This window comes from Anser anser (assembly GCF_964211835.1).
Source record: "Anser anser genome assembly, chromosome: 3".
Lineage (NCBI taxonomy): Eukaryota > Metazoa > Chordata > Aves > Anseriformes > Anatidae > Anser > Anser anser.
The window spans coordinates 50,598,161-50,626,055 of NC_139722.1; the positions used below are offsets into that span (position 1 = coordinate 50,598,161).

At 41.1% G+C, this 27,895-nt stretch overlaps 2 protein-coding genes across 5 annotated transcripts; both read left to right on the forward strand.

Annotated features, from left to right (window-relative positions):
- Positions 1-4,882: 4,882 nt before the first annotated feature.
- Positions 4,883-12,171, forward strand: GTF3C6 (general transcription factor IIIC subunit 6). 3 transcript variants are annotated; one of them, XM_083830437.1, is made up of 6 exons: positions 4,883-4,909; positions 5,831-5,911; positions 8,724-8,787; positions 9,344-9,388; positions 9,527-9,640; positions 11,340-12,171. In XM_083830437.1, exons 1-6 carry the CDS (start codon positions 4,901-4,903, stop codon positions 11,711-11,713), a joined length of 687 nt encoding a protein of 228 aa, XP_083686563.1. In that variant the 5' UTR covers positions 4,883-4,900; the 3' UTR covers positions 11,714-12,171. The 3 variants fall into 3 exon arrangements, with proteins under 3 accessions (XP_083686563.1, XP_083686561.1, XP_083686562.1); XM_083830435.1 differs by having other exon boundaries at positions 4,888-5,026; XM_083830436.1 differs by having other exon boundaries at positions 4,888-5,026; positions 9,530-9,640.
- A 1,138-nt stretch (positions 12,172-13,309) lies between these two features.
- On the forward strand, positions 13,310-24,126 carry RPF2 (ribosome production factor 2 homolog). Of its 2 annotated transcripts, none has more exons than XM_083830630.1 (10): positions 13,310-13,479; positions 13,650-13,782; positions 14,616-14,653; positions 15,323-15,362; positions 16,329-16,410; positions 16,518-16,594; positions 18,035-18,134; positions 22,471-22,573; positions 23,568-23,712; positions 23,866-24,126. In XM_083830630.1, the coding sequence occupies exons 1-10, from the start codon at positions 13,457-13,459 to the stop codon at positions 24,043-24,045; spliced, it is 921 nt and encodes a 306-aa protein (XP_083686756.1). In that variant the 5' UTR covers positions 13,310-13,456; the 3' UTR covers positions 24,046-24,126. The 2 variants fall into 2 exon arrangements, with proteins under 2 accessions (XP_083686756.1, XP_083686757.1); XM_083830631.1 differs by having other exon boundaries at positions 13,424-13,568.
- The last annotated feature ends 3,769 nt before the right edge of the window (positions 24,127-27,895 follow it).

Below are 27,895 nucleotides of genomic sequence, written 5' to 3' on the forward strand. Positions count from 1 at the left end.
ATCCAACTGCTTTCAGCCCAACAGGTGTAACAATTTATGTTTATGTATCTCAAATAACTGATGCCAAATAATCTGAGGTCATGTAAAAGACTCCAAACATTAACATTTCGTAAATTAACAAGTCACTTCCATAGAAAGCCACCCTATTCTGAGTCAGCTGGATAACAAGTAAACATCATTTACTCTCCATTTGTCACCAGTTGCTTCAAAAGACGATCAGCTGCTGAGTTTTACTGGGAGGGATCCCAGCTCTAGGACTCCACGCAGGTCACTGCAGCAATCCTGAGCTCTGCGGTGCCATTCTCCTCCTGTCCCATCACTCACGGGCTGAAAGACGTCTTCCTCCTATTTATGGATACAGCACCAAGTTCCCCGGGATGTTCCCATTGCAATTCCCCTCATACACCCCAGGAATTGGTATCAGCAGGAGACAACTCCTCACTGGAAGTAAGGAGTTGCAAGCTCTGAGCTGGCTGTGCGCAGGAGGCAGCTTTCATTGCTTTTAAGAGCTGAGCCCTTTTCCCACAAGGAAAAGGCAGCGAGACAAAATGAGCCATCTTTGGCCTCTTCCAGGACCTGCTTGGTGGAGTCCCATGGGATAAGGCCCTGGAGGGCAGAAAGCTGGTTCATATTCAAGAGTCACCTCCTCCAAGACTAAGAGTGATCCATCCCAACAAGTAGGAATTCAGGCAGGAGACCTGTGTGGATGAACAAGATGCTCCAGCCAAACTCCAATACAAAAAGGAAGTGTACAGAGGATGAAGCAAGGATGTTTAACATGGGAGGAATACAGAGGCATTGTCCAAGCATCCAGAGGGGAAGTTAAGCAAGCTAGAGTCCAAATGGAATTGAATCTGGTCAGGAATGTAAAAGGCAACAAAAAGTGCTTCTGTAAGTACATAGGTGACAAGGAAAACGAGGGAAAATGTGGGCCCATTGCTGAGCAAGTCAGGGGACGTGCCTTACACAAGGCAGGGAAAAGACTGAGGTACTGAACATCTTCTTCTCTATTTGTATTAGCAAGACCTGCCTTCAGAAATTCAAGGTCCTAGAGACCCAGGGGAAAGGTTAGGAAAAGGAAGATGTACCCTTGGTAGAAGAGGATTGCATCAGGGAATATTTAAGGAAACTGTAAGTACGCAAGTCCCTGGGCTCTAATGGGATGCGCCCACGAGTGCTGAGGGAGCAGGCAGACAGATGTCATTGCAAGGCCACTCTCAATCATCTTTGATCACTCGTAGTGACTGGGAGAAGTGCCTTAAGACTGGAGGGGAGCAAATGTCACTCCTACCTTCAAAAAGGGCAAGAAGGAGGACGCAGGGAACTGCAGCCCCACCTCAGTCCCTGGCAAGGTGAGGTAGCATCTAGTCACTGCTTCCAGGCACATGAAGGAGATCATCAGTGGTAGTCAGCATGGATTCACCACGGAGAATTCATGCCTGACAAACACCATAAGCTTCTGTGATGAAATGACTGGTTTTGGTAGATGAGGGAGAGCAGTAGATCTTGTCTACCTCGACTTGAGGAAGGCGTTCAACACTGCCTCCCATGGGATCCTTACAGAGAAGCTGCTGTGGTACTGGAGAGATGAGCAGAAGGGGAGGTAGACTGAAAACTGCCCGAACAGCCGGGCCCAGAGAATAGCGGTGAGTGGCACAAAGTCTGCTTGGACGCTGCCAGCTGGCAGTGTTCCCTGGGGGTCAGTCAATACCAGATGATCCTGATTAACATCTTCATTAATGATCTGGATGATGGGGGCAGAGTGCACTCAGCAAGTTTGCTGATGACACAAAACTCAGGGGGAACTGGGACAGCCCACTCTCTTCTTTGAGGAGAGGCTGAGAGAGCTGGGGCTGTTCAGCCTGGAGAAGAGGAGGCTCAGGGGGATCTCATCATAAACACCTGAAGGGAGAGTGCAAAGATGGAGCCCAGCTTTTTCAGTGGTGACAGAACAAGAGGCAAAGGGCACACACTGAAACGCAGCAGCTTCCATTTGAACATCAGGAAACACTTGTTTTTACTGCGCAGGTGACTGTGCAGGTGACCAGGGAGGTTGTGGAGTCTCCTCCTTGGAGATCCTCAAAAGCCACCTGGACATGGTCCTGGGCAAGCAGCTCTGGGTGTCCCTGCTTGAGCAGGGGTTGGAGCAGGTGGCCTGCAGAGGTCCCCTCCCACCTCACTGATCCTGTGATCTCACAGGCTGTTACTTGTATTAATTTTTTTTTCATGGGCTGTTTATGGTAAACTTCCAGATTAGGAGTGATGAATTCCTGGCAGTGGCAGAAACTGAAGTGCACTGTCTTAGCTGCTGAACTGGTTATAACTTTTAAGGATCTACAAGTAAATGCTGGAATCTGATTTCAGCTAAGAGAAAAGCAGAAGCCCAGCAGAACACTGTAGGATCATTTGTGCCCAAGAATCCCTCCCAGCCTCTCTCTCCCTCCTCCTACCATGCTCTTGGTATGCTGATTCCAAGACAACTGGAGTGAGAGCACCTAAATTAAGAACTTGGAATAAAAAGGACTCCCTCACTCAGCTTCTTCTCTCCCTCCTACTGTGCTGCATCTCACTCCACAGTCTGCGATGAGACATACTAGATAAACACCGTGGAAATAAAACACCCCCTTCACTTTACTACTTTTCCCTGGCTGTGCTTTGTCTAACAGGGTTGCTAGGATTTCTTTACATGATCTTTAAGGGGCTTTTCAAAAAGGCAAGACAGACACAAAGGAATCTGGCAGACTTTTTTGGTGACCCCTATGAGCAGGTTTGGCTTGCAAATTCATAAACAAAGAGGCTCATCAATGTAGCTTTAGGGAAATTAAAATCATCCTCTGTAATACTACCAGCAAATTACTTTTGTCCCACAACTGATTTATGTTTTGTAACCCTGACCTCCTGTCCAAGGTCTACAGCCAGAAATACACACTAGTCTCTCACAAGCCTTCTTCTGTGTCTCTTTGCACCTCACAGCACTGTATTTAGCCATTTCACACAAAAGTATTTTACTGAGGAGTCCCTTCTGATACTCACAGGCAATCACGTTTTGTCACATTATCAATTTCAGTTACATTTCCAATTTAAAATAAGCCTAGAAACTACAATGCTCTTCTCCTGAAGCAGACAATTCTGCAAACAGTACAGACACACTGACTATATGTATATATACAAACATACACATGTATACCTAAATATATCATCTATTATCATTTTGGACTACTAAATTCTGTCTTTTTTCACTACAAAATACAAAAGGGTTTTGACCACAGGCACTCACCATCTAAACAGACAGATAAAACTCAAAAAATTAAACAAAGACTCTCTCTCATCCTGTGTTTTTAGAGAACATTTAACTTTTTACTTAGACAAACTACAGCCAGGGCCTCACAAAGAAAGTAAGTGTTTAGGAGGGAATGAAGAAAGGGCAATTGCTTTCTGCAAAAGGATTGGGAAGGAATTCCAAGCATGAAGATAAAAATCGAAAGAAAATGGAGAAACAAGAGAAAGTAGAAAGCCAGATTTATTCATTATGTGTTTTGGTGAACTTTTTCTGATTTTCTGTAAAGTAACTTAACTGCAATAATGTTTATTTGCTAAAAAAGGAAGTCCAAGTCTCTAATCTATGATCTTCCACAACTAAGGTGTGCAAACTTAGACAGCTCAAACTAAAATATGCATTAACATGCTTAAATTGCAAGTAAACCCACAGAAACCAATGCATACATATTAGAGATGTAGATCTCAAACATAATTGTTTAAATTTACCATTTGGTTGTCACTGACTCAACCTGACCTATGTACCACCTAAGTACTTGCCTCTTGCAGCATGCACAAATAAATCCCTTCAAGTACTGACAGGATTGCTAGCTGAGGCCACAGAAATCCAAACCCTGCATCCTCAAAACATATATTTCTGTATTTATCTCATCAAGCAGTTCAATCTCCCTGGCAGACTGCGAGGATCCTTACAGCATCATTTTCATCCAACTCATTTAAGAGAGAAATTGTTGAAATATGCTTGCCAGGATATGATAGACCAAGGCAAATCACCACTGCCCATGGCAAGTTTAGCTTGACAATGAGCTAGAGCCTCTTTTAAAATACATTTAGCACTAATGCACCAAAAATTTCCCATCACCCAACCGCACACCCTGACTCAGAAGACTAAGATGACCCCGGTTACTACATGACACTGAGGCTGGTAATAAAGGCAAAGAAATGTACTGGCTCCTTTGTTAGCACTTCATGCCAGCCTGTGATTTACACAGGCTGATCTGGCCCACACTGACGTTCTCATAAGGGCTTTCAGCACTTTTAGAAAGTCACTTAAATTAAAAGAAGACAATGGTATTAATCAGATGTTATAGAAGCTCTGTTAGTTATGATGATTTTTAAATGTGTATTTAGAATAGGGTGTTTATTCTGATTTATTCGGGCAGATTTTTTTTTAGAATCGCACTAATTTTACCTGAAGACATAAAGACCTGGCCCAAAAACGTAATTATCAAATACAACCATTCAGTAAATAGAAAACAGTTAAGAACCATTAAAGGGTGGGTTCACTGCACACGTGCTTGTATGATGCAGGATAAGGTCAACTACCAACATTTATATACACCTTTAAAAGCTACAAGCTCATTAAAGAACTCTCCCAAAAGCGTTCAATGAGCTAAGCATCTATTTATCTATCTCATTCTAGTGACAGGCCATGAAATTAGATACTCAAAAACTTATTTTTATTTTTCTGAAATCCTTAAATACAGCAACCCACGCAACCTCCCCAGCCCGCTCCCCCCCTCCGCCGCCAGGGGGCCGTTGCTGCCGCGCCGCCATTTAAGGGCCGCCCAGGCGCCCGCCTCCTGCTGGGGGCGGCGGGGGGCGGGTCCGCTCGCCCCCTAAGATGGCGGCGGTGAGCTCACGTGGTGTGCGCTGAGGGGAGGGAGTGGGGGCGGCCGTCGGCGACATGGCGGCGGTAGAGGGAGTGAAGGGGGGCGAGAGGAAACAGGAGGACGAAGAGGAGGTGGAGGTCGGTCAGCGCGCCCCCCGGGCTTCCCCCTTCCCCGGGGTGGTGTTAGGGGAAGGGACGCGGTGTTGCCGGCTCCCTGTGGGGCCGGCGTCCCCCTAAGGGCTGCCCGGGCCGCGCTGAGGGAGATGGCGGTTTTCATTTTCTCCTCGTGTGTCTGTGCGGCTCGGGGAAGCCGCAGGAGGAGGCCGGGTGTGTGAGGAGGACCGGGGCGGGCAGCTGGCATGGCTCCCCCTGGCTGGGCAGGGCAGTCGCTTTGCCCTCAGCCCGTTGTGTTTCTCTGTCTCCTCAGCGGTCATGTTTCTAAAGTCACATCCTTACGGTTTTACTTAAAGTTTGCTGGAAACCAGTATTGGCAGAAAGCACTCTCCTGGTAACAGTTGTTTCTTATCACTGTAACGTCTGAAAAGATGAACTATTGCTTTTCTAATCTTATGTATATTCACATTTACTCAGAAGTTTACAGTTCTTGAAAGCTTTGCCTTCAATAAAAATACTTAAAAGTTTTTGTTTTCTTATTTTCTTTTTGAATTTTCCTCACCCCAAACATGAAGGAGTTGCGAATAGTAATGGATTTCAAGACAGTGTGTTGTAAAGAGTTAACAGTGGTCATATCATACAACATTTGCTTCACTTAACCCCTCATTATAATATCTTGTCTAGGTAAATACTTAACGTTTGGAAAATGTAGGCAGTGCAGAATAAGTTGTTTTGAGGGTCTGTTTATTCTGAAGGTCTTCATCTTTGTATGTTTTCAAGAGTTCAGATACATCAGTTACAGATGTGTGTTATAAACTTATCTTGTAGGAGCAGCTGGTCATGGTGGAACTGTCAGGAATTATCGATTCAGACTTCTTAGAAAAATGTGAAAACAAATGCAAGATTTTGGTGAGTGATTACAGCACAATAGGAAAGGGGTAAGTGAGTACACGTGTGAGCAAGGGAGTGGGGATGTTTCCAAATTCCTTAAAACTGATAACATTTGCATCAAATCTTTAGTAGAGAATTGCATGCACTCTCTTGACTGTGTTTGGTTGCAGGTTGTGGTCTCTCACTGTCAGAAGTGGCATGTTGTTTCTGAAAACAATACTACACAAATATAAAGAAATATTTTCAGAGGTATCTATAAGCTAGGACCATTATTCCCTCTGCTTTTAAGCTCTTAGTTGGGTATTAAATGATGTATTTTAAACATTTAAAAACAAAAAGAAATGTTTAGCACATTTCTTAAAGAAACTTATACTCAGCTTAGAGGCAAAGACCACATCTGTCTGTGTTGCGCTGTACTTAAAATGTTTTCTTGTAGATACTGCCCGACAGGTTCCAGTGTTGTAAAGGATAACTCAGTCTCAAGCCTATGGTAAAAAGTTTTGGATGTGTGGTTGTTTGCTTCTCTGTGAAGTTATTGTAAGAATTAAGCTTACCTGTCGTTCTATTTTGAGTTGTTTTAATCATTTTCTCTGTATGGGACAAATTTGATTTGCCTTTCTAAAACCTACTCAAGCTATGAGAGTTGTGTAGATTGTACAAGTACTACTGACATGCGGGTAATTTGTGAAACCAGACTTCTATTACAGGTTGTCAGTTGCTAAGATGGAAGAGTACATCTCAGAGCATGCCATTGATCAGACTGTCGGTGAGGTGGTAAAGTCAATTTTGAAAATCTCAGATACAGAAATACAATCCAAATTCAAAAGTTAGCCATTACTGGATGGTTATGCTTTTATAAGCAAGTGATTTTATAAGTAGGTTTTCTTGGATCTAACCTAAGTCAGTTGAAATGTGTTAAATTGGTGATTTAGTACTGGTTGTTGAATGGCTGTATGTTTTTCAATAATGTTAATGGAATGCTTTTAAATGTTGTGCTTTGAGATTCTCTTATAATGATGCTAGAAAAACATTTTAGTATCTTCACCGTATGCTACTCATACAGAAATCCTCTTGCTCTCACTCCGCAGAGTAAGCATTCCTTGAGATTTTTTCATATATAATGGGAAAACTTCCTAAATCTCTAATAAAAGATTTTGCTTTGTGGTATTCTGATCATCACATTTTCTGTGATGCTGGTCATATAAGGGGAAGACAGTCTCCATTTTCACATGATCTAAAAAAGGACTTCCAATCAACCAAAGAAATAAAGTTTAGAATATTAAAAACCTTATAGCTGCAGCATAGTACTGTTCAACTTTTTATGATTTTCCTGCTGTATAAAACAAATTTTACCTGCTAGCTTACTGCTATTGATGTTCTCAACTTCAACTGCTGAAAAAAACTCACAGAACATTAATCTTAGGTACTTCTGTTCATTAAAAGTATGAGAGGAAAATTGCACAAATTCCTGTTAACTTGTATGATACTTTGCATTTTACGAGATTTACTACATGGTGCCTCATCTTGAAAACTTTTGGCATATACTTATGCATAATGTTTTTTTTAATAGGACACTGTAAACATTTTGCCTTAAATGTGTTCTATCCGGGTGATCATTTTTATATATTAAGAAGAATATTGAGTTCCTGGCCTATGCGTTTGGAAAGGCTTAGTGTCTGTAGAACATGGGAGGCTCTGCTGTAGTGTCAGGAACAAGCTGATAGAAATGCTGCCTTACTCCCCCATCCTTGTTTAATAACAGCAATTTCCAACTCCTGCACAGTAATGACAGGAGTTTCTGTGACCCTGCAGTTGAACCGCTGCTTTTGTAATGCTTTATGCTGGACTCTTTGTCTTTTCCAAAAGCTTGGGAGTTTTCCTGCACTGCAGAACTTGTGTTAAATGGAGCTTAGAAAAAAACTTTTTTTTTTCCCATGTAATCTTTTTTTTTGTGAACTTAACACTGGGGTTAAATCAATTTCTTAGAAGAAATAAGTGTTTTAAAATTACTTACTATAACCTAAGTGGGTAGTTTGTTGAAGTTTGGTCTACGTTCCTCTGGTCCTTTTTAATATACTAAAGCCTTTTCTATACCAGTTCAGCATTATTGATTTTGCTGTAATTAATAGACCAGTATTATCTGGCTATTTCCTTGCATTTAATATATTTAAAGTAGCATATATGGTGGTAGTCTGAAAAAATTGTCATAAAACGTTGTTTTTGTTGTATTTTAACAGTACACTGATTCTACAGAAAGACTGGCTATACCATTTGTAACAGTTATTAGCACTGTTTAACTAAGCCTCCCAAAAAACCTGAAAGAAGACTCATCCCCTTGCCCTCTCACCCCTGGGCCTAACATTGCAGAAGGCTACAGGGCCAATTTAATGACTACTTCTATTATGTTTTATGGAAACTAACAAATATTAATTTAATTGTATCTCTTCACCTTCCAGGAATCTGCTGGCTTCTGTAAAATAATAGGCTCTGCTGAATTCTCTAATTCATTTGCATAAATCTTGTTTTAACGATGTCCTTTTCTTCACATGAAGCTGATAGTTTGGGAAAGGTTTACAGTCTGGAATGCACTCCTCTTCTCTAATACCTAAAAAAACTTCTTACTTCATATGTGTAATGTGATGGAGTACTTATTTTTATTGTTGCTACCTGATGTTGTTTTGTTGTTGTTGTTTTTAACCTGCATTTATCTTTCCAAGGAATTAACGTAATCCAGATTCTGCTATATCTGTCTGCTCTGGTCCTTGAGTAAGAAATTTGCCTGGACTAACAGACATGTAACATATATGCAATTTTTTCCATCTTTTTGTAGGGAATAGAGACAGAGAGGCCCATTTTACAAGTGGACAGATACGTCTTTGCAGGGGAATACGAAGGTAGGAAAAATAATATATCTCCTTTTCACGTAACCCAAAGAACTTTCTTAATATCAGTTAATTTCACTGCAAATGGAAGATGTGAGACCCTTAAGCAGTGAAGTTCTGGATGGTGTCTGAATAATACTATATAGAGCAGCACCAGCTAAACTAGCCATGCATTCACGTTTAGTTATTGGAAGGTGTGCCTGGAAGCTGACTCTGGGGTGTACCAGCTGTATTTCTGAAAGAAAAACACAGAATATAAAATGCCCTGGAGTGCCCCCTAATGCTTACTGTCTTGCATACGAGCAGGACTCATGTGCTGTGCAGTCTGCGGCTTTCCTGTTTGCCCCCTGTGGTGACAAAATAGGGAAGAAAACAATCTGGAACCCTCTCATAGTAACATTCAGTGACTGTGGTGCTCCTGTCTGCTTCTGAGTTGGCAGTGGTTACCAGGTGCAGGGCCTTTAGATGAGGCTGAAAATCAGAACATTCCCCGAGCTGTGCCAGTGGGTGCGGTATCTCTGGCTGATGAAAGTTAGTCTCTAAGGCTGTCGCACTTTGTTTTCCACAGATGCCTTGGGAACCTGCGTGGTCTTTGAAGAAAACACAGAGCATGGTAATTGTTACGATTTGATGTCCTGTTTGCTGTGGCAGCCTGTGAAATTCAAAATAATTTCATCTTGTTTCAGCTGATAGTGGAATTCGCTATAATGATTGGGCTTTGGGTATTGTTTTTTTTCTCCTCTTTTCATAGTAGATGCAGAAGGCAACCAAAAAGTACAGCTCAAGTACAAGTGCCATACGATGAAGAAGTTGAATATGACACGGACGCTTCTGACAGAGAAGAAGGAAGGAGAAGAGAATGTTGGTTAGTGCCTCTGTGCTCTTACTCTTCTAAAAGTTTGGCACTGGTTTTCAAATCTGAGGCAATATCTTTGCATTGAATTGTTCTTCACTGATTTTTTTTATTTCCATCAATATATGGAATGACTTCTTGAGTCTATGTAGTAGTTGAAAATTCACAATGTCCTTAGCAAGAAGTTCCATATTTTATGTACTATAACTAAATTGTTCTTAGTGAATTTACCGTTAATTGTACCTGAATTTAACTTACTTGCAAGGATATACATAGCAGAGAATACATTTTGGTTTTTCATTCTGTAGGCAGAACTCAGTGCTCGTATGTTTGCTTTACTTCTGTGGAATTTTTTTTATACAAAATTCTCCTGCATATTCAGGTACTGGGTATCCACTACATACAGCAATGCTAATTAGCAGCATCCTGCTTTTAGTTGCTGCTCTTCACTCAAGTCAGCGTTGCTGCTTCACATTTTAAGAACACGTAGCCGTTTAATGTTAAATGTGAGACAGTCAGTGGGACATTGCTCATGGGAGATACAACATGAAATGTTATCTAGAAACTAACCAGAGATCAGCGTTCTTATCAACACCGTGCATTCTTCCTCTCCGTGTCATTAAGTAGGACATACTAACACTGAAACTATTATTTTTGAAGTGACATTAGCTAGAGAATGTGCTGCTTAATAAAAAGGCCGATTTATTTCCCAAGGGAGCATCACTGCTACCTACTGCAAAATACTTTGTGTTTCTATACCCTGAAGGAAGCTTAGTATTGTGCATGCAAAGTAACTAAAACATCTTGCGAATTGGCAGTGTGTATTGCCTAAAAGTCGGTTGAAGGGGGAGTGGAATTGCAGTTCCCTTTGGGGTCTGAATATGTATCGCAAGAGCTTGATGCTCCTGACTTCGGGAGGTGGTGCATTGGTTGCTCTCTGTATCACTCCCTGTCACGTTACTAGATGTTCTGAGAATCAGGTGAACAAACATTGCGTTCTCTTCATTGTATTTGTAAAATATTTTCTTTGTGTTTTGGAAGATAGAAACATCCCTCTGAGCTGCCTCCTCCAAGTAGAAGAATACTAATCTCTCTTTTAAGTCTCTTTGGAGCTAACCTTTTGCTTTGACCAGTTCTCCTTTCTCTCTAGTTTTACAGTATGGGTTGAACAGGGCACAGTGTTTGTGCCATGAGCATAGCATAGTTTTGTGCTTTGTCATAATGACGTTCCTACTCTTCGTTACTTTCCTAATAATTGCACCTTCCTTGTGACTGTTCTTTCCACACTGAGCTGATGAGTTCAGTGAATCATACACAGTCATTCCAGTATCTTCTCCTGAATGACAGCAGATAAATACCCATTGCTATATAATATGTCTTACTGAAGTAAGTTTAGCCTATGCATATTCTTGTTAATTTATCAACAGCTAAGTTTATCTCTATTTTAAACAGGTCTTTCTTTATCAAATACCTTTGTTATTCATAGCCCTGTATTTCAAGGAAAATGAATGGTATGAACCTGGGGTGAGACTCAGCACACAAATTGGTGTTGCTCCAAATTTTTGATAGGTATCTTTGTATCCCAAGTGACTCTTGTACTTAAATGTTTTTCTGGCTCAGGGTTAATAAACAACAAACTTAAGCTAAGAACAAATGCTGTTAAGACTTCACTTCTTTAGTCACTAATATCAGTTTTCCTTCTTTGTATCAGATGGTGTGGAGTGGTTACAGATCAAGGACAGAGACTTCTCCTACAGCAGGCCTAATATGATTTGTAGCTTTCTGCATGAAAAGGAAGATTCTGATGAGTCAGCTCAGGCCCAAGACAAACTAGCTGAAGAGTCGGAGGGAGAGGTGAGTGACAAAGGAAATTCTGACACAAACTGTGATCAGGCCCAAGACAAACTAGCTGAAGAGTCAGAGGGAGAGGTGAGTGACAAAGGAAATTCTGACACGAACTGCGATCTGGGAAAGCAGCACGGCTTGGAAGTAGATGCCTCTCCTCTTCCTCTGCCTCATAGTCCTGCTCCTGAGGCAAAGGGTTCTCCTTCTGGAAGCGTTGCCTTAGATGATACCCCTCTGTGATGTCAGCTCTCATCTCTTCAGGATTTCTTCGTGGAATTAAACGGGCCAGCTTTTGAAGACCAAATGTATAGGCTATGATATGATTTCCAATTTATCTGAGCAATTAGCGGGGGAAAAACTGACATGTTCTTGTGCATTCCTTTTGTGTTCGGAGTTGAGTGGGGAGAGGTGTAGTGCTTCGTTTGTTTTTAAATGCCAATTGGAAATGTGTGTATCTCTACCTCAAATTGAAGAAGAGGAAACAGCTACATAATTAAATGCCTTTGAAAAACATTGATGTATTGTACTGTTTGGGATGCTTTGTAAAAAGGGGAAAAAAAAACATTGTTGGAAGTCCTGAAACTCAGGTATAGCCTCACCTTGTGTGTAATATTCAGCTGCCTACTGTGTCTGTTCTTGTACTGCACTGACTGAAAGAAAAATTCAAATAAAAGTGGCTTTCGTAAGGTTTGATAAAATCACTGGTGTTTGATTACTTGTTGAATTACTTGTTAAACTTACTTTGCTTTTCCTCTAGCATCTTTTGTTTCCCTGACTCATCTGAGAAATATTTCCTGTAGGAAGGGACTTCGGAGGTCTCTAGGTTGGCTTCTTCCTTAAAATAGGGTCAGTGCTGAGTTCAGGCCAAGTTGCTCAGGGCTCTGTCTAGTCAGGTCTTGGGAACCCCTGGGTGCTAGTCAGCGGCTGACATCTAGGGCATAACAAGGCACCCGCCACACTTCCCTTCTCCATTTTCTGTACTGACATAATGTGTTACATAAAAGGAATCTGTTTTTCTCCAACCCCAAAAAACTTACGGGCTCTGCTCTTTTCATATTTTTCTGAAGGTTTTTGTGCCTACACTCTGTAACTGCATCGGTGGTTCCTAAAGTGAGCCACCTGACTGTATGGTGGTACCCAGCTAGTCTGTGGGTTGATAGTGCATACTAACACAATTTATATTGCTTATTGTACTTTCATGTAAAAAACGAATGTGTGGTGCATTCATGACTTTTTTTTTTAAACCCAGCATTTTTAAGTGCTACTGATTTCACCCCAAAAAGCCAAACATGTTGGCTATTTGGAGTACAGCTCAAAATTGAAAGGGGGGAGGGGGGCTTAAACTAAAAAGGGTACTGGGTAGATGTGGTAACTGTACACAGAACTACAGCAGTCATCGTGCTCGTGGGGTTATCTTATACTGTTTGTGCCCATGTGCATGGATACCCGACATCACTACAGCCAGCTGCCCTGTCTGACATTAAGCACTGCGTGACAGTTGTCAGTGTGTGCAGCGTGCAGACTACTGATAAAACAAGCATTCGGTTTTGGTATTTGCACTGAAAAAAAAATACCTAAAAACCTTTGGAATATATTTGGAGGCAACCTGCCTTAGGGCAGGGGAGTGCAGAAAGCGGAGCCGTTTCGTTTCAGGAGGGGTACAAGGTGATTTTGAATTAGTTGTAGGTGGGCAGGGGAAGATTTTTCTGCTTAATATCTGAGGATTTTATTGGCGAAGCGTCCCCTCTTAAGGGTATTTGGCGTGCTGCTGACAAAGTGCTTTCTGTTAGGGGTGTTCGGGCTTTCTTGTGCCTTCAGCTCACAACCGCGTGCGCGCCCGAGGAGCGGAGCCCTCGGCCCGCGGGAGCGGCGGGGAGCAGCACCACCAGCCGGCTGGAGGCCGCCTGCTCGCTGCCGCTCTCCCTGCGGTGGATGTGACGTGCTAAGGCCGAGCCGGCGGCGAGGAGCGACCGCGAGGCCGCGATGGACGCGCTGGAGCGGGTGGTGTGAGTGCGGGGCTCCGGGCAGGGGCTGCCCGCTGCCGAGCGCGGCCTCCCCGCCGCCTCCCCTGCCGTCCTCCCCCGGCGAGGGGCAGGCAAGGCTCTGAAAAGCCCGGGGCTGGGCTCGGGAGGGAGTTACCCGTGCGGGGCCCTGATCTGGTCGTGTCTCCTTACAGGAAGCCCAAAACCAAGAGGGCGAAGAGGTTTCTGGAGAAGAGAGAACCCAAGCTTACGGAAAACACGAAAAATGCCATGCTTATAAAAGGGGGAAATGCAAACTTAACGGTGACGGAAGTGCTCAAAGACATTGTAAGTTGTTGGGTGTGTGCATGCGGTATTTCACTGTATCGCCTGTCGCACTATACTGACGTACCTTCCCTTTGCTTTTCCTTACAATTCACGTGTTGTATGCTGCAATATCAATATTTTCTTGCTCTCCTATTTTCTACATCTCAGATTGTGACCAGTACTCCAGAGATGTCATTACCTCCCCATCAAATGATGTTTTCTTTTTTTTTCTATTTCCTTTCACTTTGGCAGAAGCTTTCAGCTTATTCTCTTCCTTATTATTTTTCCGTATAGGGGGTGAAGCATTGCAAGTGCATTTGAAAACAAGAGGACTGGGTACAGAATTAGGACTGGATCATGCAGCTGAAATCATGTCTCAGGATCTTATAAACCTCTTCTGTTTGTTAAAGCAGAGCATTCAGCCAAAACTTGCCAATCCAGTCCTCCAACTCTGTACCTGAGAATATTGTAGTTGCACTTGTGCTATTTTTTCTCCTTGCTTTGTCCTTTTAACATTTTATGCTAATGATCATAGGGTGGCTGTTCACTCACTGTTTTTTCTCAAGCAAGCAGAGAGATTCTATTACGTGGCTTTGATTTCAGCTGTTCCTTAGCTTATTTCTCAGTTTCAAGAAATAAATCCATCCCCAATTAATTGAGAGCCGAGATTAGGATTACTGACCTGGAGGGTTTTATTGTGAGCAGGCTTTTTGAGGCGACTTATTTTCTGCATTGTTTTGCACAAACAATTATTGTACTTCATGTAGTTGTGTAAGTTGTAGGGTTTTAGAAAGAGCAGTTCTGTGCCTGTAGGTGTATTTGATATAATGCATGTTTAACTTTGTCTCTTGCAGTATGCTGTGAAGAAACCTTTTGCTGTACTGTATAAAAAGTAAGTGGTCACGTACAAGACAGCATTTGGTCATTTCCAACCATGAAGAGAGATGCTGGCTAGCATGGAGGCTTGAACAATGGAAGGGGTCACAGAAGGTGGCAGAGATTCATCTTAAATTTTAGTAGACTGGAAACAAGCAACAAGTGATCGGTGTTGATGTTGAGCTCGGTTCTGTGCCAAGTGTTACAGAGCAGTTATAGCAAACTTGAGCGGTTGGCTTCTGCGATTCTGCTCTGTGCAGCCAGCTAGCGAGGTTCTGTGTCAGGTGGGTAGGCTGGGCTGGTTATGGTGATAGGTTGGGCTTGCTCAAAATGGGAACCCGGTGTCCGTATAGATGTAGTGCAGAAGCATTAATAACAGCAGCTAAACTGAACGTGGGATGAACAGGCAAAGCCAGTTGTCTGTGAAGTGCCGGTGGCATAGTTGTCAGTGGCACAGGAGGCCCCAGGGAAGCTGCAAAGGCTTACTGAAAATGTCAACAGGCAGTGCCAAGGAAGGAACACCTGGCAGTATTAATACTGCTTTTGGTAGGAGCTGAAACTGAACTTCTAATGCTGGGGTTTCCAGCAGAATGCAGAATCTTAGCGTTATTAGAAGATTAACTAAAGTGCTCATCTCAGCTTTTACTATTTTTTTAATCTTTTTTTTTTCCTTGCCGCCTCTCAGGAAAAATATTACCAGGCCTTTTGAGGATCAGACGTCATTGGTAAGTATAAGCCATGTCTTTTCTTATGAGTTTTTGTAGCTGTAAATTTATTTATAACTTTATTGGAGGATAATTTTCTTTCAGTCTGTAATAAATTAGATGAGAAACCAAGTCTTTAATAATTTTGGGTAAGCTGAAGGTAGGGTTACATCTACATTTATGGTGCCAGTAGGCATTTTATTCCTCTAGCTTCGAGACAGAATCCTGATATCGTGGGAATGTTTTTTGTCTAAAATGCATGTTTCTGTAAACTGACAGGCAAATTTAGGAGTGATGTAACAGTACTTCATATAAAAGAAAGGTGTTTATTTTGTCTTTCTAAAAGCCCGTCCTTTCAAGTGCCACAGCTTATGAACAACTTGTTTTCAATTTGGTGAATTCATAGGTTAAAGCAGTTACATGGAGGGGTCGTAGCTTTCTGTGACTTTTGACGAGACTTGAATGGGGGAAGAAAAGCTCAGCAGAGTACCAAATACTTTCATACTTGCTCTGCTGATTCGATCTGAGCTGAGAGTTCTCTTCAGCATTCAGTAAAGAACTGTCAGAAATGTGAGCAATTTCACTTAAATTGTGAAATTTAAAAGTTGTGGCAGACTTGCAAATGTTCTTCAGGCAAAGAAAAATAGTTGAAGATGTATTATGTAAAAATAAATAATGAGGAATTATGAAAAAGGACATTACAGATGAAGTGGCAAGAAAAAATACCTAGCTTCATCTATAAGAAAGAGTGCTTTGGGAAATAATAAAATAGATAAAAGGAAATTAGTTGTTATTTGAACGTTGGATCCAGCTGTCAATTTTAGCTTATGGGGACTGAGACGTACGCTTTTCTGGTAAATACTATTGTTCTTCTCATTAAGCAGCTCCTAAACTCACATGTCTGTGACACATACCTTCTCTAAATATTTTTGAACACTTACGAACCGGAACTCACAATTTATTACGTTTTCTTTTTTCCAATTGTAGGAATTCTTTTCAAAGAAATCAGATTGTTCTCTGTTTCTGTTTGGCTCTCATAACAAGAAGAGACCTAACAACCTGATAATAGGTAATAGATCTGTCTTGGGTTTTTATTTGGATGAAAGGTCTAGCTTTCAATAAATATTTAAGTATCTGGATTTTCTTCCCCTCTTTTTTTTTTTTTCTCCTTTACAGGTCGCATGTTTGACTATCATGTCCTGGACATGATTGAGCTAGGCATAGAGAACTTTGTATCCCTAAAAGATGTCAAGGTAAGGAATTACTGCGGTATTTCAGCGACATCTATTGGTGAATTTTGTTGGTGCATTGGCGTTTTCTGTGCATTAAAGACCAGAACCTTTTTTAAAAAGTGTTTCATGCAGTGTTTGGGGACTGCTTGTTTGTACTAGTGTAGAATATTACTTTTTTGCTCTGCTTTTTGTGTGGGTTGCATAGGGCAAGCTTGCTGTAGGCTTTCTACAACTTCCTTTAAAAATTTCCTTTATTCCTAAAATGTTAACTTTTAATTAAAGAGTTACATTTACAAAATTCCTTATTGAGATTCTGCCCATGGGAAGTTCCTATATAAATTGGCATGCACTTTTAAAACTGATAACACATTTAAAAACCAGAAGGTGGTCCAGCCATCAGAAGAGACAGCACTGGGCAGCTGTGCTTACAACCTCTTCCCGCCTCCCCCCAGTAAAGTTTGTAGTGCTGTGCAGCAAGTGGGTTTGCAGAATTGATTTAATAGAAGACAAACCCGTAGCAAAGGGGAAAGGTTATTCTCCAGCTGGGTTATCTTCATGAACACAAATGTTGGTGTGAAGATGGATTGACACATGATGGGATCACTTCTTTCAGCTGCAGCAGTACTCCTACCAGTTTGAAGTGTTTTATAACCGGAGAGTCACTCTGCTGAAATCACTCTGCAATTTGTAGTCTTCAGTAGCATAAAAATGCCAGTTTTCAGGGAACTGTACTTACTTCAGACAGACAGCTAACATTTTGATTATTTAAATTCAGAGAAAATTCACCTTTTCTTGTCATGTTATGTTTTAGTCTTGCCAAAATGAGCCAATTTTGTACCAAACACTTCATGTGCTGCAAAAATAAGGTTTATGGTCCTTGTTTTCATTAGTTCAGTGACAGGACAGTTTAGATGGATAATGAAGGAATTTACTTTTATAAAGGTGAATCTTTCCCATAAATTCAGATAGTTTGTAGTAGGTATCTTCATAGCATTGCATTCTACATAGATGGTAGCAATACCTATAGCAGGGAAATTATAGTCAAGTAATTGTATTTGTTCACCAAAATTAGAATGAGGTGACTGACTAAACCATACTTTTAGCTTTTTTCATGGACTCTCCAGTGTCAAAGTATAATAGATCTGTTTGCCTCTAGTTTTCTTGGTAGTAGTTGCAGTCAAATTAACCTTTTGTTTTCTTTGCAAGGTGTTATCTTGCGTGTTTTATAGTAAAGAATCTCTTCTTTTACCCAGCACAAAGAGTAATGCAATTCAGCCATTTAGAAACAGTCCTTCTGTATGTTTACGGTGTTGTTCAAGGAGAAAAGTGTCTGTTCTGTTCATGTTGATCATAGGTCACAGTTTTTCATTCCATGTTGAATGGATAACAAGCCATTAAGTCAATGATATGTTCCCTAACATGGTCTGAATTTTTCTTGTGTTTGAAATTCTTATTCCGTAGAACAATAAATGTCCTGAAGGAACAAAACCTATGTTGATATTCGCTGGTGACATGTTTGACCTAAATGAAGAATACAGAAGACTGAAGAACCTTCTTATTGGTCAGTGTTTTGATTATTTGAGCAGGGGGATTGCATAAATCTGTAGCAGTGTGATCTGTTGGGAAATGCAGGTTTGTCAATAATTGTTTGCTTCTGTTCAGCACAGAAAGAAATCAAAAGGGGGCACTTGTAAATTTCATGTGACGTGAAATTAGAGTTAAGTAATCACCGTGACTGACAGAGGTAAAGAAGACTGGCTTAAAAGATTCCAAAGTGGAAATTTTGTACTCACTGAAATTCATAATTTTGATTGTAAGAAAACTTTGGCATTTTTCAAAAAGTCTTTTCCTTGTAATTATACTGGATTATTACTTTTCTAACCAAAAAATGTTTTGAAATACCTAATTTTGAATCGTTGGATTAAGTTCATGAAGTGGATGGGATGTCTTTGCTTACAGAAAACGTCACATCAGTATAATTGAGCCTTTTTTCATCATGCAAGCATTTTCTGCTGGAAACTTGACCAGTTCTAACAAAAGTTAGATTGATCTGACTATTTGGAATTAATATGTGTATTAAAAATTAGCTGTAGATAAAAGATGTGTCATAATTTCAAGGCATGCTGGGATCTTAGTAAAGTAGGTAGCATAGAGTGTGTGGAGTTACTTTGGTTTGGTTTGTTGTTTTTTTTTCCCCCCTTCTGTTTCAAGGTTGGAAGCATCAGAAGTTGAAGCATGTTTTAGGATTTTTCCAGGGAACTACAAAAATGATGAAACTTCTCTTAGGGTAACTTTTGGGGACCTAGAGGTTGTATGTTACAGCATCTCCTGACACTAGAGGGAAAAAAAGTCTTGCTAGGGTGGTGGGTTTTTTTTTGCCTTTTAATGGGTTTCCTAGAAATAGGTTACTTTTTTTTTTTTTTTTTTTAAAGCTGTAGTAGAATTGTGAAACTGGCCCAATAAAAGCAGGAGTGTTCCTTCAGTTCATTCTTGGGTTGTAGCAATTCATAACTGTTGGTCTTTGTAAGATCTCCCTTTCATGTAGAGAGAATATAGGTTGGGCTCCTTTTTCTAGGTAAACAGACAGAGCGATTGCTCTTTGGAAAGCAACCTTAGAAGTGGCACTTCCCCCTACCCCCCTTGCTCTTAGGATTCCTTAAAGCAAGACGCTGCATCTGGAATGAGACTAAAAAGGGAGCAGGAATGGAGAGCACTTGCATCCTGTCAAGACAGCTGATTCTTCCTTAGAGTAGATGAAAGATTAGTAATTGTGCTTATAAACTTTTGAAGGTGGTGACTGTTGACTGTGAAGATCAGTGGCACAAAGGTGCGTTATTTAAACTCACTGTAAATGAAAGTTTACATTGCAAGAAGCACGTACATTATTTCCTAAGGTGTATCTTGTTCCGACATCTGCACGATGTTGGTGATTGGCATCCAGGTGTGCTCCTCCACCCCGTTATCACACAGCTTGATACTTTAAATGGAAGACATGCATCCTTAGATAGTTGCCAAATAACTAACTAGTCTTTCCTGTCCCATTTCTTTTGAAAAGAAATCCTCTCTCCTCTCCTGCTAATTTGCCTGTAATGGCTCTCTGCAGTCAAATGTGCTGAAATTGATATCCAGTTTTTCTTCTTGAATGTACTCCAAGTCTTGATGTTCTGTTCTGTGAAATGCCTGGATGCAAAACAACAGACAAAGGAAAAGGTTAAGTCATACGAAGGCTTGAAGGTATCAACAACCAATTAAAATAATTTGGCTGATAATTTGAGTGCTTTTCCCTGATTGGGAAAAACAGATTCATTCTGTTTCTGCATAAGATTTGTTTTTAAGCTGCCACTCTATTGCTAAGAAAGACAAAAAAATGTCTTTAACAACAGCAAGTGGTTTGTTACCGTAGCAGTACTGTTGAGATCCCAGAGGGAGTATTAGATAGCAAACAGCTTCTTTTTGCCAAAGCAATGTGATGCCAGGGATGCTAGCAAACAACCAAGCTTTCATTGGCTTTTGTGGTATCAAAAGGGTTTGTGCATGTTTGGAGTATTGTCTTACAGCAGTTTCTGTGTAGAATTAAAAAGCAAGGGTGAATTATTGTCTTCATGGCAGCCAAACCATGGTAAAATGACCTCTGTCACTTAAGCTGTGAAGTGCAAGAAGTTATTTAGAAGGTAATTAAATGGCAGCTGCATTTTTCTTTAGAGACCTGGAGGGCAAAGACATCCTGTTCTTTCTCTTTGGCTTTCATTGCCTAGCAAGATGGTAGTACAGGAATCCATTTACAGTGTGACTCCTTGGAATTCAGTTCATAAAACTCTAATAACTTGTGTTTATTAAGCATTTCTTCTCTTGCAACGCTGCCTGTTGGCTCGTTCTGCTATTGCACACTACCAGCCATTTAGAAATGGCTAGGTATTACATGGCTTGCTTATGTTCTTTCTAGGCCATTGATTTGTAGGAGTCCTCTACAATTTTGGATTGGCTTTCAGCTTGTTCTTCATACTGTCTTACACGGTTATTTTTGGAGTGTCTCAAGGATTTGTGGTTTCTATCAAGCCAAGAAAGGGGATGGCTGGGGGGAAAAAAAAGTCTGGGATAGGCTTTAAACTCCTCCCATGATAACCATGGCTACAGAAGTTACAGTATTACCAGCTTTTGGATATGAACTGATGCAAAAAGAAGTGTATAGGCTCATGGTCCAAAAAAAATTAGGAATTTGAAAGTTAGGAATCTGAAAATGAAAAAGGTTCTCTGAAGCTCTCTGCAGGAAAAAGTAAATTAGAAGTGCTGGAAACATGTTGAGCGCACGAGGAAGAACTAGGAATGGAAAGAGAGGAGAAAGCAGTTCTCTAGTCCAACCAAAGCAAGAGCTGTAAATTAAAAATACATTAAAAATGTCAACTCTCTGGGTATACTGAAGCGTAAAGTTTCTGCAGCTGTTAAACATTGCCAGGAAACAGAAATTCCTGACCACCTGCATTTGTTTGGAAGAGATCGTCCGGTGGGTAAAAAGATGTGCGATGCCACAGGAAAACACAAAAGGGAGAGGTTGCCAATAAAACCACTAACATTGTGAACCTGCAGAGAGCTTGTCAACGGGAAGATATATGCAAAAAGAAAAAAAAAACGTATTTTATTTGCAACTTTTCCTCACTACAAGCTCAACCCAGGAGAGGAAGAGTTGTGAGTATTTAATTGACCAAGGACATTTCCTGGCTAGACTCCAGCTGATGTGTGCCAGCAAGACTTTGTTTTGGATGTCGTTCCAGTGCTGATACTCTTGCAAAAGGTAGTGGAGGAAAAGACAACTTGCCGAGGAATCTGCAAATGGGACAGAACGGAAGAGACTGATGTGTTTTGCATCTGTTAGCAGTTCTCCTATGTTTCGGCGTTGCCTTGTCATGTTTATTAGCACACCTTGTTCCCTCAGACAAGGTCACGTTCTTTCTCCACCCTCTGCATGTGTTGGACAGATTGCTGTGCTTGTTGCAGGCTGTCTGATTGCACAGTATTTTTCATGACCTTACATAAGAACCCGGCTAAAGATGGCTAATTTTGTATTTAACCTGTATTTCAGTGTTCTATTTGCAAACGGAGTAAGTACTTTTAAGTGTCTATTTTTATAGGTGTGTTTCATTTATTAAGTAGAGAAAATATTAACTGTAATCACAAATACTGCATGCCCAAAGAACAGAAGTGCTTTGTTGTGGGGAAGGTATGAAAGAGCTGTGAGAAAACCTTTTTCCCTGGAGTCACTGAGAGAGAATGTAGATGAGATTAAAGAAAACGCAGTTTTATTCTGTGTTGTACTGTTTATCACTTCTTTGCACTCTCCCAAATTTGGCTCTGATTAAGTATGTTAAGTATTACTTTGCTGTCTTAAAAAAGATATCTGAACTAATGGCTTCTCTGTGCTAATCTATGTTTAGCTAAGCTTGAATTGGCCTAAATATCAGAGACACATTTCATTTTTATGACTTTCCAGCTAAAAATTTAGAGGAGTAGACAATTCAGTTATCCCAATCACCTTAATAAAAATAGGTTACTGCTCTGAAAGTATATTTGCTCTGATCCATTTACTTGGTTTTAGATAACATATATATATTGCTACTGAATTGTCTCTGGAAAGTTGCTCTATTCCTGTCAGGATCACAGAATCATCTAGGTTGGAAGAGACCTCCAAGATCATCTGGTCCAACCTCTGACCTAACACTAACAAGTCCTCCACTTGAATTCACACACAAAGACCTTATTTGATGTTAAAAAAGAACCTATATAGGCATCACATCACTGCTGTGACGTGGATCTATTATAAAATAAGCTAATCTGTTAGTCATCTCTTGGTTTGATTCTCAGTCAAGAAACCTGTCTCTTATTCTTTTCAAATGTCCTTTTAGACTTCTTCAGAGGTCCTACTGTGCCCAGCATTCGCCTGGCTGGTTTAGAGCATGTTCTGCATTTCACAGCTCTAGATGGGAAGATTTACATGAGAAGCTACAGGTGAGTGTGTGTTTCTTCTGTGTTTGCTTTTTCGGTACACTTGTCAAGGTTTTCCAAATCTTAGCCTGCAGTTGTGTAATTGAACTGCCTGGAGCAATGGTTTACTCCATTTAGAAGACTGTTGTGTGTAGAGGTTACCCTCAGAGTAACTTGCATGACAGAAGGGAAACGCTTAAGACCTATACCAACTGCTTCCTTCCTTGTTGAGCTCCCTCTAGCTCGGAGGGCTGCTCTCTGATACGGTTGGATTGGCAAGGTGTAGTGAATTCAACCTTGTGAATTGGTAAAGTCTGAGTGCTATCTTATGCGTCAGAGACTGATCTCAGGCTAATTTATAGGGCTCTCCTCACCTCCATTTGTCAAAGAATGACAGGCGGTAGGCTGTAGCCAGAGATACACAAGGAAAACACGGACAAAATTATCTTCCTTTCCTGCATTGGTGTTTGCTCACAGTCCATGGCCTTTCCTTAACAGGTTGTGAGTGTTCATAGCTTATGTGTTCTGTGAGACTTTATTGATTTCTGTTATAACAAAATATCTACAGTCTCATTCTAAAAAAAAAAAAAACCTTACACAGCAAAACAACAATGAACACCACCACCAAAAAAAATCTTGGCTAGGGCTCGGAATGTTTTGCTATAAACTGTAGTACTTGCTTTTTCCCCGTCTATTAATACACCGGGCACTACTTAGAATTTGAGGAATGGCATGGCTTTTAGGGTACTGCAATTGAATTTTATCCGTTGTAATGATAATGCTAGTCCTATTTAGAAATAATAATAAAGTGACCTAAACTAGATTATATTTTGGGTACATTCAAGTTGTGCTGGAAATGAATTATAAAGGATTATTGACAGACATCTTTTCTCAATAATGGAGTTTGCAATAGTAACTGTTTTTAGTAGTCTTCCCAACCACATGATTGAACATGCCCTTTAGGAAGACAGATAAATCTGTAGCACAGAGGACAAAGTTGATGGTTTTTTCCTTCTAGGGTACTTCTGAAGAAATCTGGCTGTAAAATACCAAGAATTGAACTGGAAGATATAGGGCCTTCATTAGATCTGGTTATGAGGAGAACACACTTAGCTTCAGATGACCTTTATAAGCTGTCTTTAAAACAACCCAAAGCCCTGAAGGTACGTACCTTGGGAACATAAGTGGCCTTGCTTTTAGGCATTTGATTTGGTTGTTTACTGGTAAATGTGGATAGTAAAGCCAGATACCTGGCTTCTCACCAGAGCTATGGGCACGCGCTACTCAGAAATACTAATGTACTTCTTCCCTTACAGCCTAAGAAGAAAAAGAATATATCCCATGATGTGTTTGGTACAACTTATGGTCGAATCCACATGCAAAAGCAAGATCTTAGTAAACTGCAAACAAGAAAAATGAAGGGGTTGAGAAAGAGGCCAGCAGAAAAGTCAGCTCAAGATGGTGGGATTAGTCCCAAAAAGGCAAAATCAGCGTGATAGTCTGGAACAGCTTTGGAAACTCTTTTGTATCTTTGAATTTCTTACATAAATTGTAATATAAAAATGTCAGACATAAAACACTCAGCTGCCTTTGTTGCTTTTTTAATTAAAAAATATTTTTAATGATTTGTCGTTTTAAAGGGAACATTGGGGTATTGAGCTTTAGCATGAAATCTGGTTATTTAGAAGAAAAAAACACGATGAAACTTGCTTAATTTTCCAAAGTTGAATATTTATTCTCTTGGTGTTAGCAAACATATGCTAGTTAAGCAGGTGATTCATTTCCCAAACAGTTTTGTGGCTATAATGTTGGGAAACCTTGATCAATCAACCTATCTTATAAATTCCCTGCAGGACCGGAGTAGTAGCTTATATGCATAATACATGCAATATGATTTCTGTGTTCATTTATTGTTTCTGTATTTCAGTTTTTGCACAACTGCAATACTTAAACTACAGATCATTTTCTAAAGTGCGAACTCTCAAAATGTGTCTGATGCCAGACTGTGTTTTTAATTATTGCACCAAGCCCTACTTTACACTTGCAGAATTGGGAGCGATTAAGGTGTTTTTACCGTGTTCATCACCATGGTAGCAAAGTACCTGATATTTGCTTTAGGCATAAATGAAACCTTTACCGTTTGAATTTCAATCTTTGATGCTTGATTTGTGCCCAGATTAGAAGGAGCAAAGGTACGTTAGTGTTTTTACTGTTCTTAAGTATTTCTACCGTGCTTCATTTTACAGTATGTTTAGCAAACATGAAAGGCCCAACTATTTTTTTTAACCTACATTTGAAAGCTGCTTCCCTCTGAAGTTTATGTCCATCAGTTGGTGAAGACTCTGTTGAAGGCTTGGATAAAAAGGATGAGAGCTTCAGAGCTTAGTGAGACACAGCTGTGGCATTCTATGTTTTGGAACATACTTTAAAAAATGTTTTTTTTCTTCTGCTCATCTCTTTGGACAGTATTTTTCTGTCCTTTAGGATAATTATGATGAAAGTGTGTACACAGCAAGCTTCCTCTTCCCAGTTATATTTTCAATACTTCCTTGCTGTTTTTCTCAGAGTTTAATCATCTGAAGTGCCACATTAGAAACAGGCAGTTCATTATTTTTACTTCTGTCCTGCGTCCTGGATGGAAGCTGTTGGGAAGCTTTGCTCTCCTTGTGAGAGTGCTGAGCTGAACACATGGCTGTGCAAATACCTCGTATGATGTTCTTATTGTGCTGGTTTGATCAAACTCGCAGTGTGACAAAGAAAGGGCTTTAAAAATTTGTGGCCTTTTTGAGGGTATTTAGCTAAGAAAAATATGTATCTTCAATGTTTTACCTAAAAAATACTATGCATCGTTATACAAAATAAATTGCACAGCTCTCTTGATCCTTATTTCTAGTCTCTAACTACATATTTGAGAAATTGATGATTCCATAAGCTACTTCAGATTTGTGTTCACCACTTATCTCTCTGAAATACAAACCACTCCAGTGTTCACTGAAAGCAACATCTGGTAAAAGTTATACAAGAACTGCACTACTGGACATGCGGTCTTCTAAGGACTTCTAGTCAATACCCATCTTCCTGATTTGAAAGCTAATACTGGTGCTTACTTTGGTGTGTGAGGACCGATTTTCACAGAAGCAATGTAGACTTTATGATGTCCTATCATATCTTCATGCGAAAAGGGAGATGGTTATTTGGTTGTGCTCGGAGATGAACTGTTGCATCATGACACGGGTTTTGTTTAAAGCTGCTGCTGGTTGGCTCCTGGTGTGAAGAGGGAGCTCAGACAGGTGAGGGCTGCTTGACCTTCGGACAACTGAGTCTTCAGTCCCTGTGACTACTGCCCAGCTTCCGAGAGATGCAAAATCCCTGAGCACAGGAAGCTGGTCAGTGGAGAACTTGCCTGCATCCATTGCAGGTCTTTTGTCTCTGCTGACTAGAGGTGGAACCTGAAGTGCTTGAGGCCTGTTTTTGCAAATATCCTTTTATTCTTGCTGAAACAGTCACATGAAGGACAAAATTTGAGGCAAGATGTTGCCTGGATACAATGTAAGGATATTTAGGCTATAGCTTTTTCATACTAATTATTTTTCGGTTATGTCATTAACACGGATTTAAATTTGCTCCATTTCTAATAAATACTTTGTGTTAGTCGAAGTGGCACCATCTTGGTGCAAACTGAGTGGGCAATGGAAATTTCTTACGGCAGAAGTGACTCACTGAGTGTGTGAGGAGATAAGACGATGGCAAGTCACAACCGAGCTCACCCTGCTTCTTCTGAAGTTCAGCCTTGCTGTGAAGCAGTGCTTAAGGCACAAGATGTGTGGCTGATGTGATCTCAGACGTACAGCGTGCACAACTGCACCTCTGCGTGGCAGGCAGTCGGTACTCTTCGAGTACCTGATTTAACTCAAGGTAAATGGAGATATGAGGGCTAAATATAACAGCTTTCTGGTGGCATGTTCTAATTTCTCACAGTCTTAAAAGCGTGAGGAAAATTGTCAGGTGCTGCGGCGTAGCTGTGTGCGTGGGGAACAGAACACGCTGTGCTCAGAGGGCAGCTGATGAAAGGGGCCTGCCTCACCTCAGTTGCCCCTTGCCTCCAGAGCTCACCGGGTACTGAAAACATAAACACGGCCCCGGGGTCTGTGTGGTGTGGGCAAGGCACTACTGGCTGGTACATTCACCCCTTTCCCTTGGCTTTCATCTCCTTACCTCCCAAAGATGCACCGGAGATAGCTTTGCTTACGGGTTGAGTGCAGAAATGAGTTTGGTTTGGAGAAGCTCCCCGCTGGCGAAGCATTCCTCCCGAGGCTGTGCCTGTGTGGTAAAACGGAGGTGGAGTTGCAAATCAGTAGCCGAGCCCCTGCTGTCTTCAGCCGAGCTCCAGGATGGCAAGGGCAGGGATTTGTGCCTGCTGCAGAGCTGCGGTTTGTAGGCTCGCGTTGCACCAGCTCTACGGCTGGCGTCATCGCTGCTGCTGTAATTAAAGCTAACCTAACTGGTGATACGCTTAGAATTCGTAGTCTACCTGCACTATATTCTTACTTTGCTCTTTTTGTGTGGTACGATTTAAAAATAATGACGGAAGTGAGGTAGATACTGAGTGACACCGTGCCAGGCCCTTGTGGGAACCTAGGCTCTAGGTTTCCCAGGTTTTTGGGAATTAGTACAACAGGACAGAACGAGTGCAGAAGGGAATGAGCAGCGCCTGTCTGAAACGAATGTATGAACTCCTTTCCATTTCCTGGATTTTGTGGGTTTGAGTTTACCTGGTGTTCCTTAGCAACCTTACTTGTTTTCACCGAGTGCCCTCTGGGTTTGACTGTGATGGGTTTCCCGCCCCCGCCCGCGTGGGTGCAGCTGGGGAGGGATAGGAAAAAGCTCGACGAGAGGAAAAGTCAAACACCACAGCCATCCTGGGTATAGCACTGACTGCTGCCTCCTTCAGCCGGGGGGAAAAGGCCGAGAGGACCGTCGCTTATTCCAGATGCTGTCAAACGTAAGGAGGCCAGAGCAGAGCTGTGTTACTGAGAAGTTTCCAATATTAGAGAGAAGGAAGTCGAAAACATTAGCTATATATAATACATATAACATAGCCATACATAATCCATATTAACACGTGTGGTGCATGTGGTGCAGGACATGTTTGTGAGTGAGCTTCACCACAACTTTCCCTGTGAAGCAGACACCATTTCACAGGTGTGACAGGAACAACTAAATGACTTTTGGAAGGCATTTGCTTTGGGATCAAAGGTAAACCATGCAGGTTGTGAGTTCCCTGCCTATTTGACGGCTTTTGTGTATCTTCCTGTGCCTGTGCTGTAGTGGAGCTGGAGCAGCTGG

What these genes read in the sequence shown, in the direction of transcription:
- GTF3C6 (XM_083830435.1), top strand. Translation starts at nt 4,964, where the DNA reads ATGGCGGCGGTAGAGGGAGTGAAGGGGGGCGAGAGGAAACAGGAGGAC. An exon ending in AAAACAAATGCAAGATTTTG is followed by an intron (nt 5,912 to 8,723) that starts GTGAGTGATTAC and finishes ATCTTTTTGTAG; the next exon opens with GGAATAGAGACAGAGAGGCC. An exon ending in TGAAGAAAACACAGAGCATG is followed by an intron (nt 9,389 to 9,526) that starts GTAATTGTTACG and finishes CTCTTTTCATAG; the next exon opens with TAGATGCAGAAGGCAACCAA.
- RPF2 (XM_083830630.1), top strand. Translation starts at nt 13,457, where the DNA reads ATGGACGCGCTGGAGCGGGTGGT. An exon ending in TTTGCTGTACTGTATAAAAA is followed by an intron (nt 14,654 to 15,322) that starts GTAAGTGGTCAC and finishes GCCGCCTCTCAG; the next exon opens with GAAAAATATTACCAGGCCTT. An exon ending in TATCCCTAAAAGATGTCAAG is followed by an intron (nt 16,595 to 18,034) that starts GTAAGGAATTAC and finishes CTTATTCCGTAG; the next exon opens with AACAATAAATGTCCTGAAGG.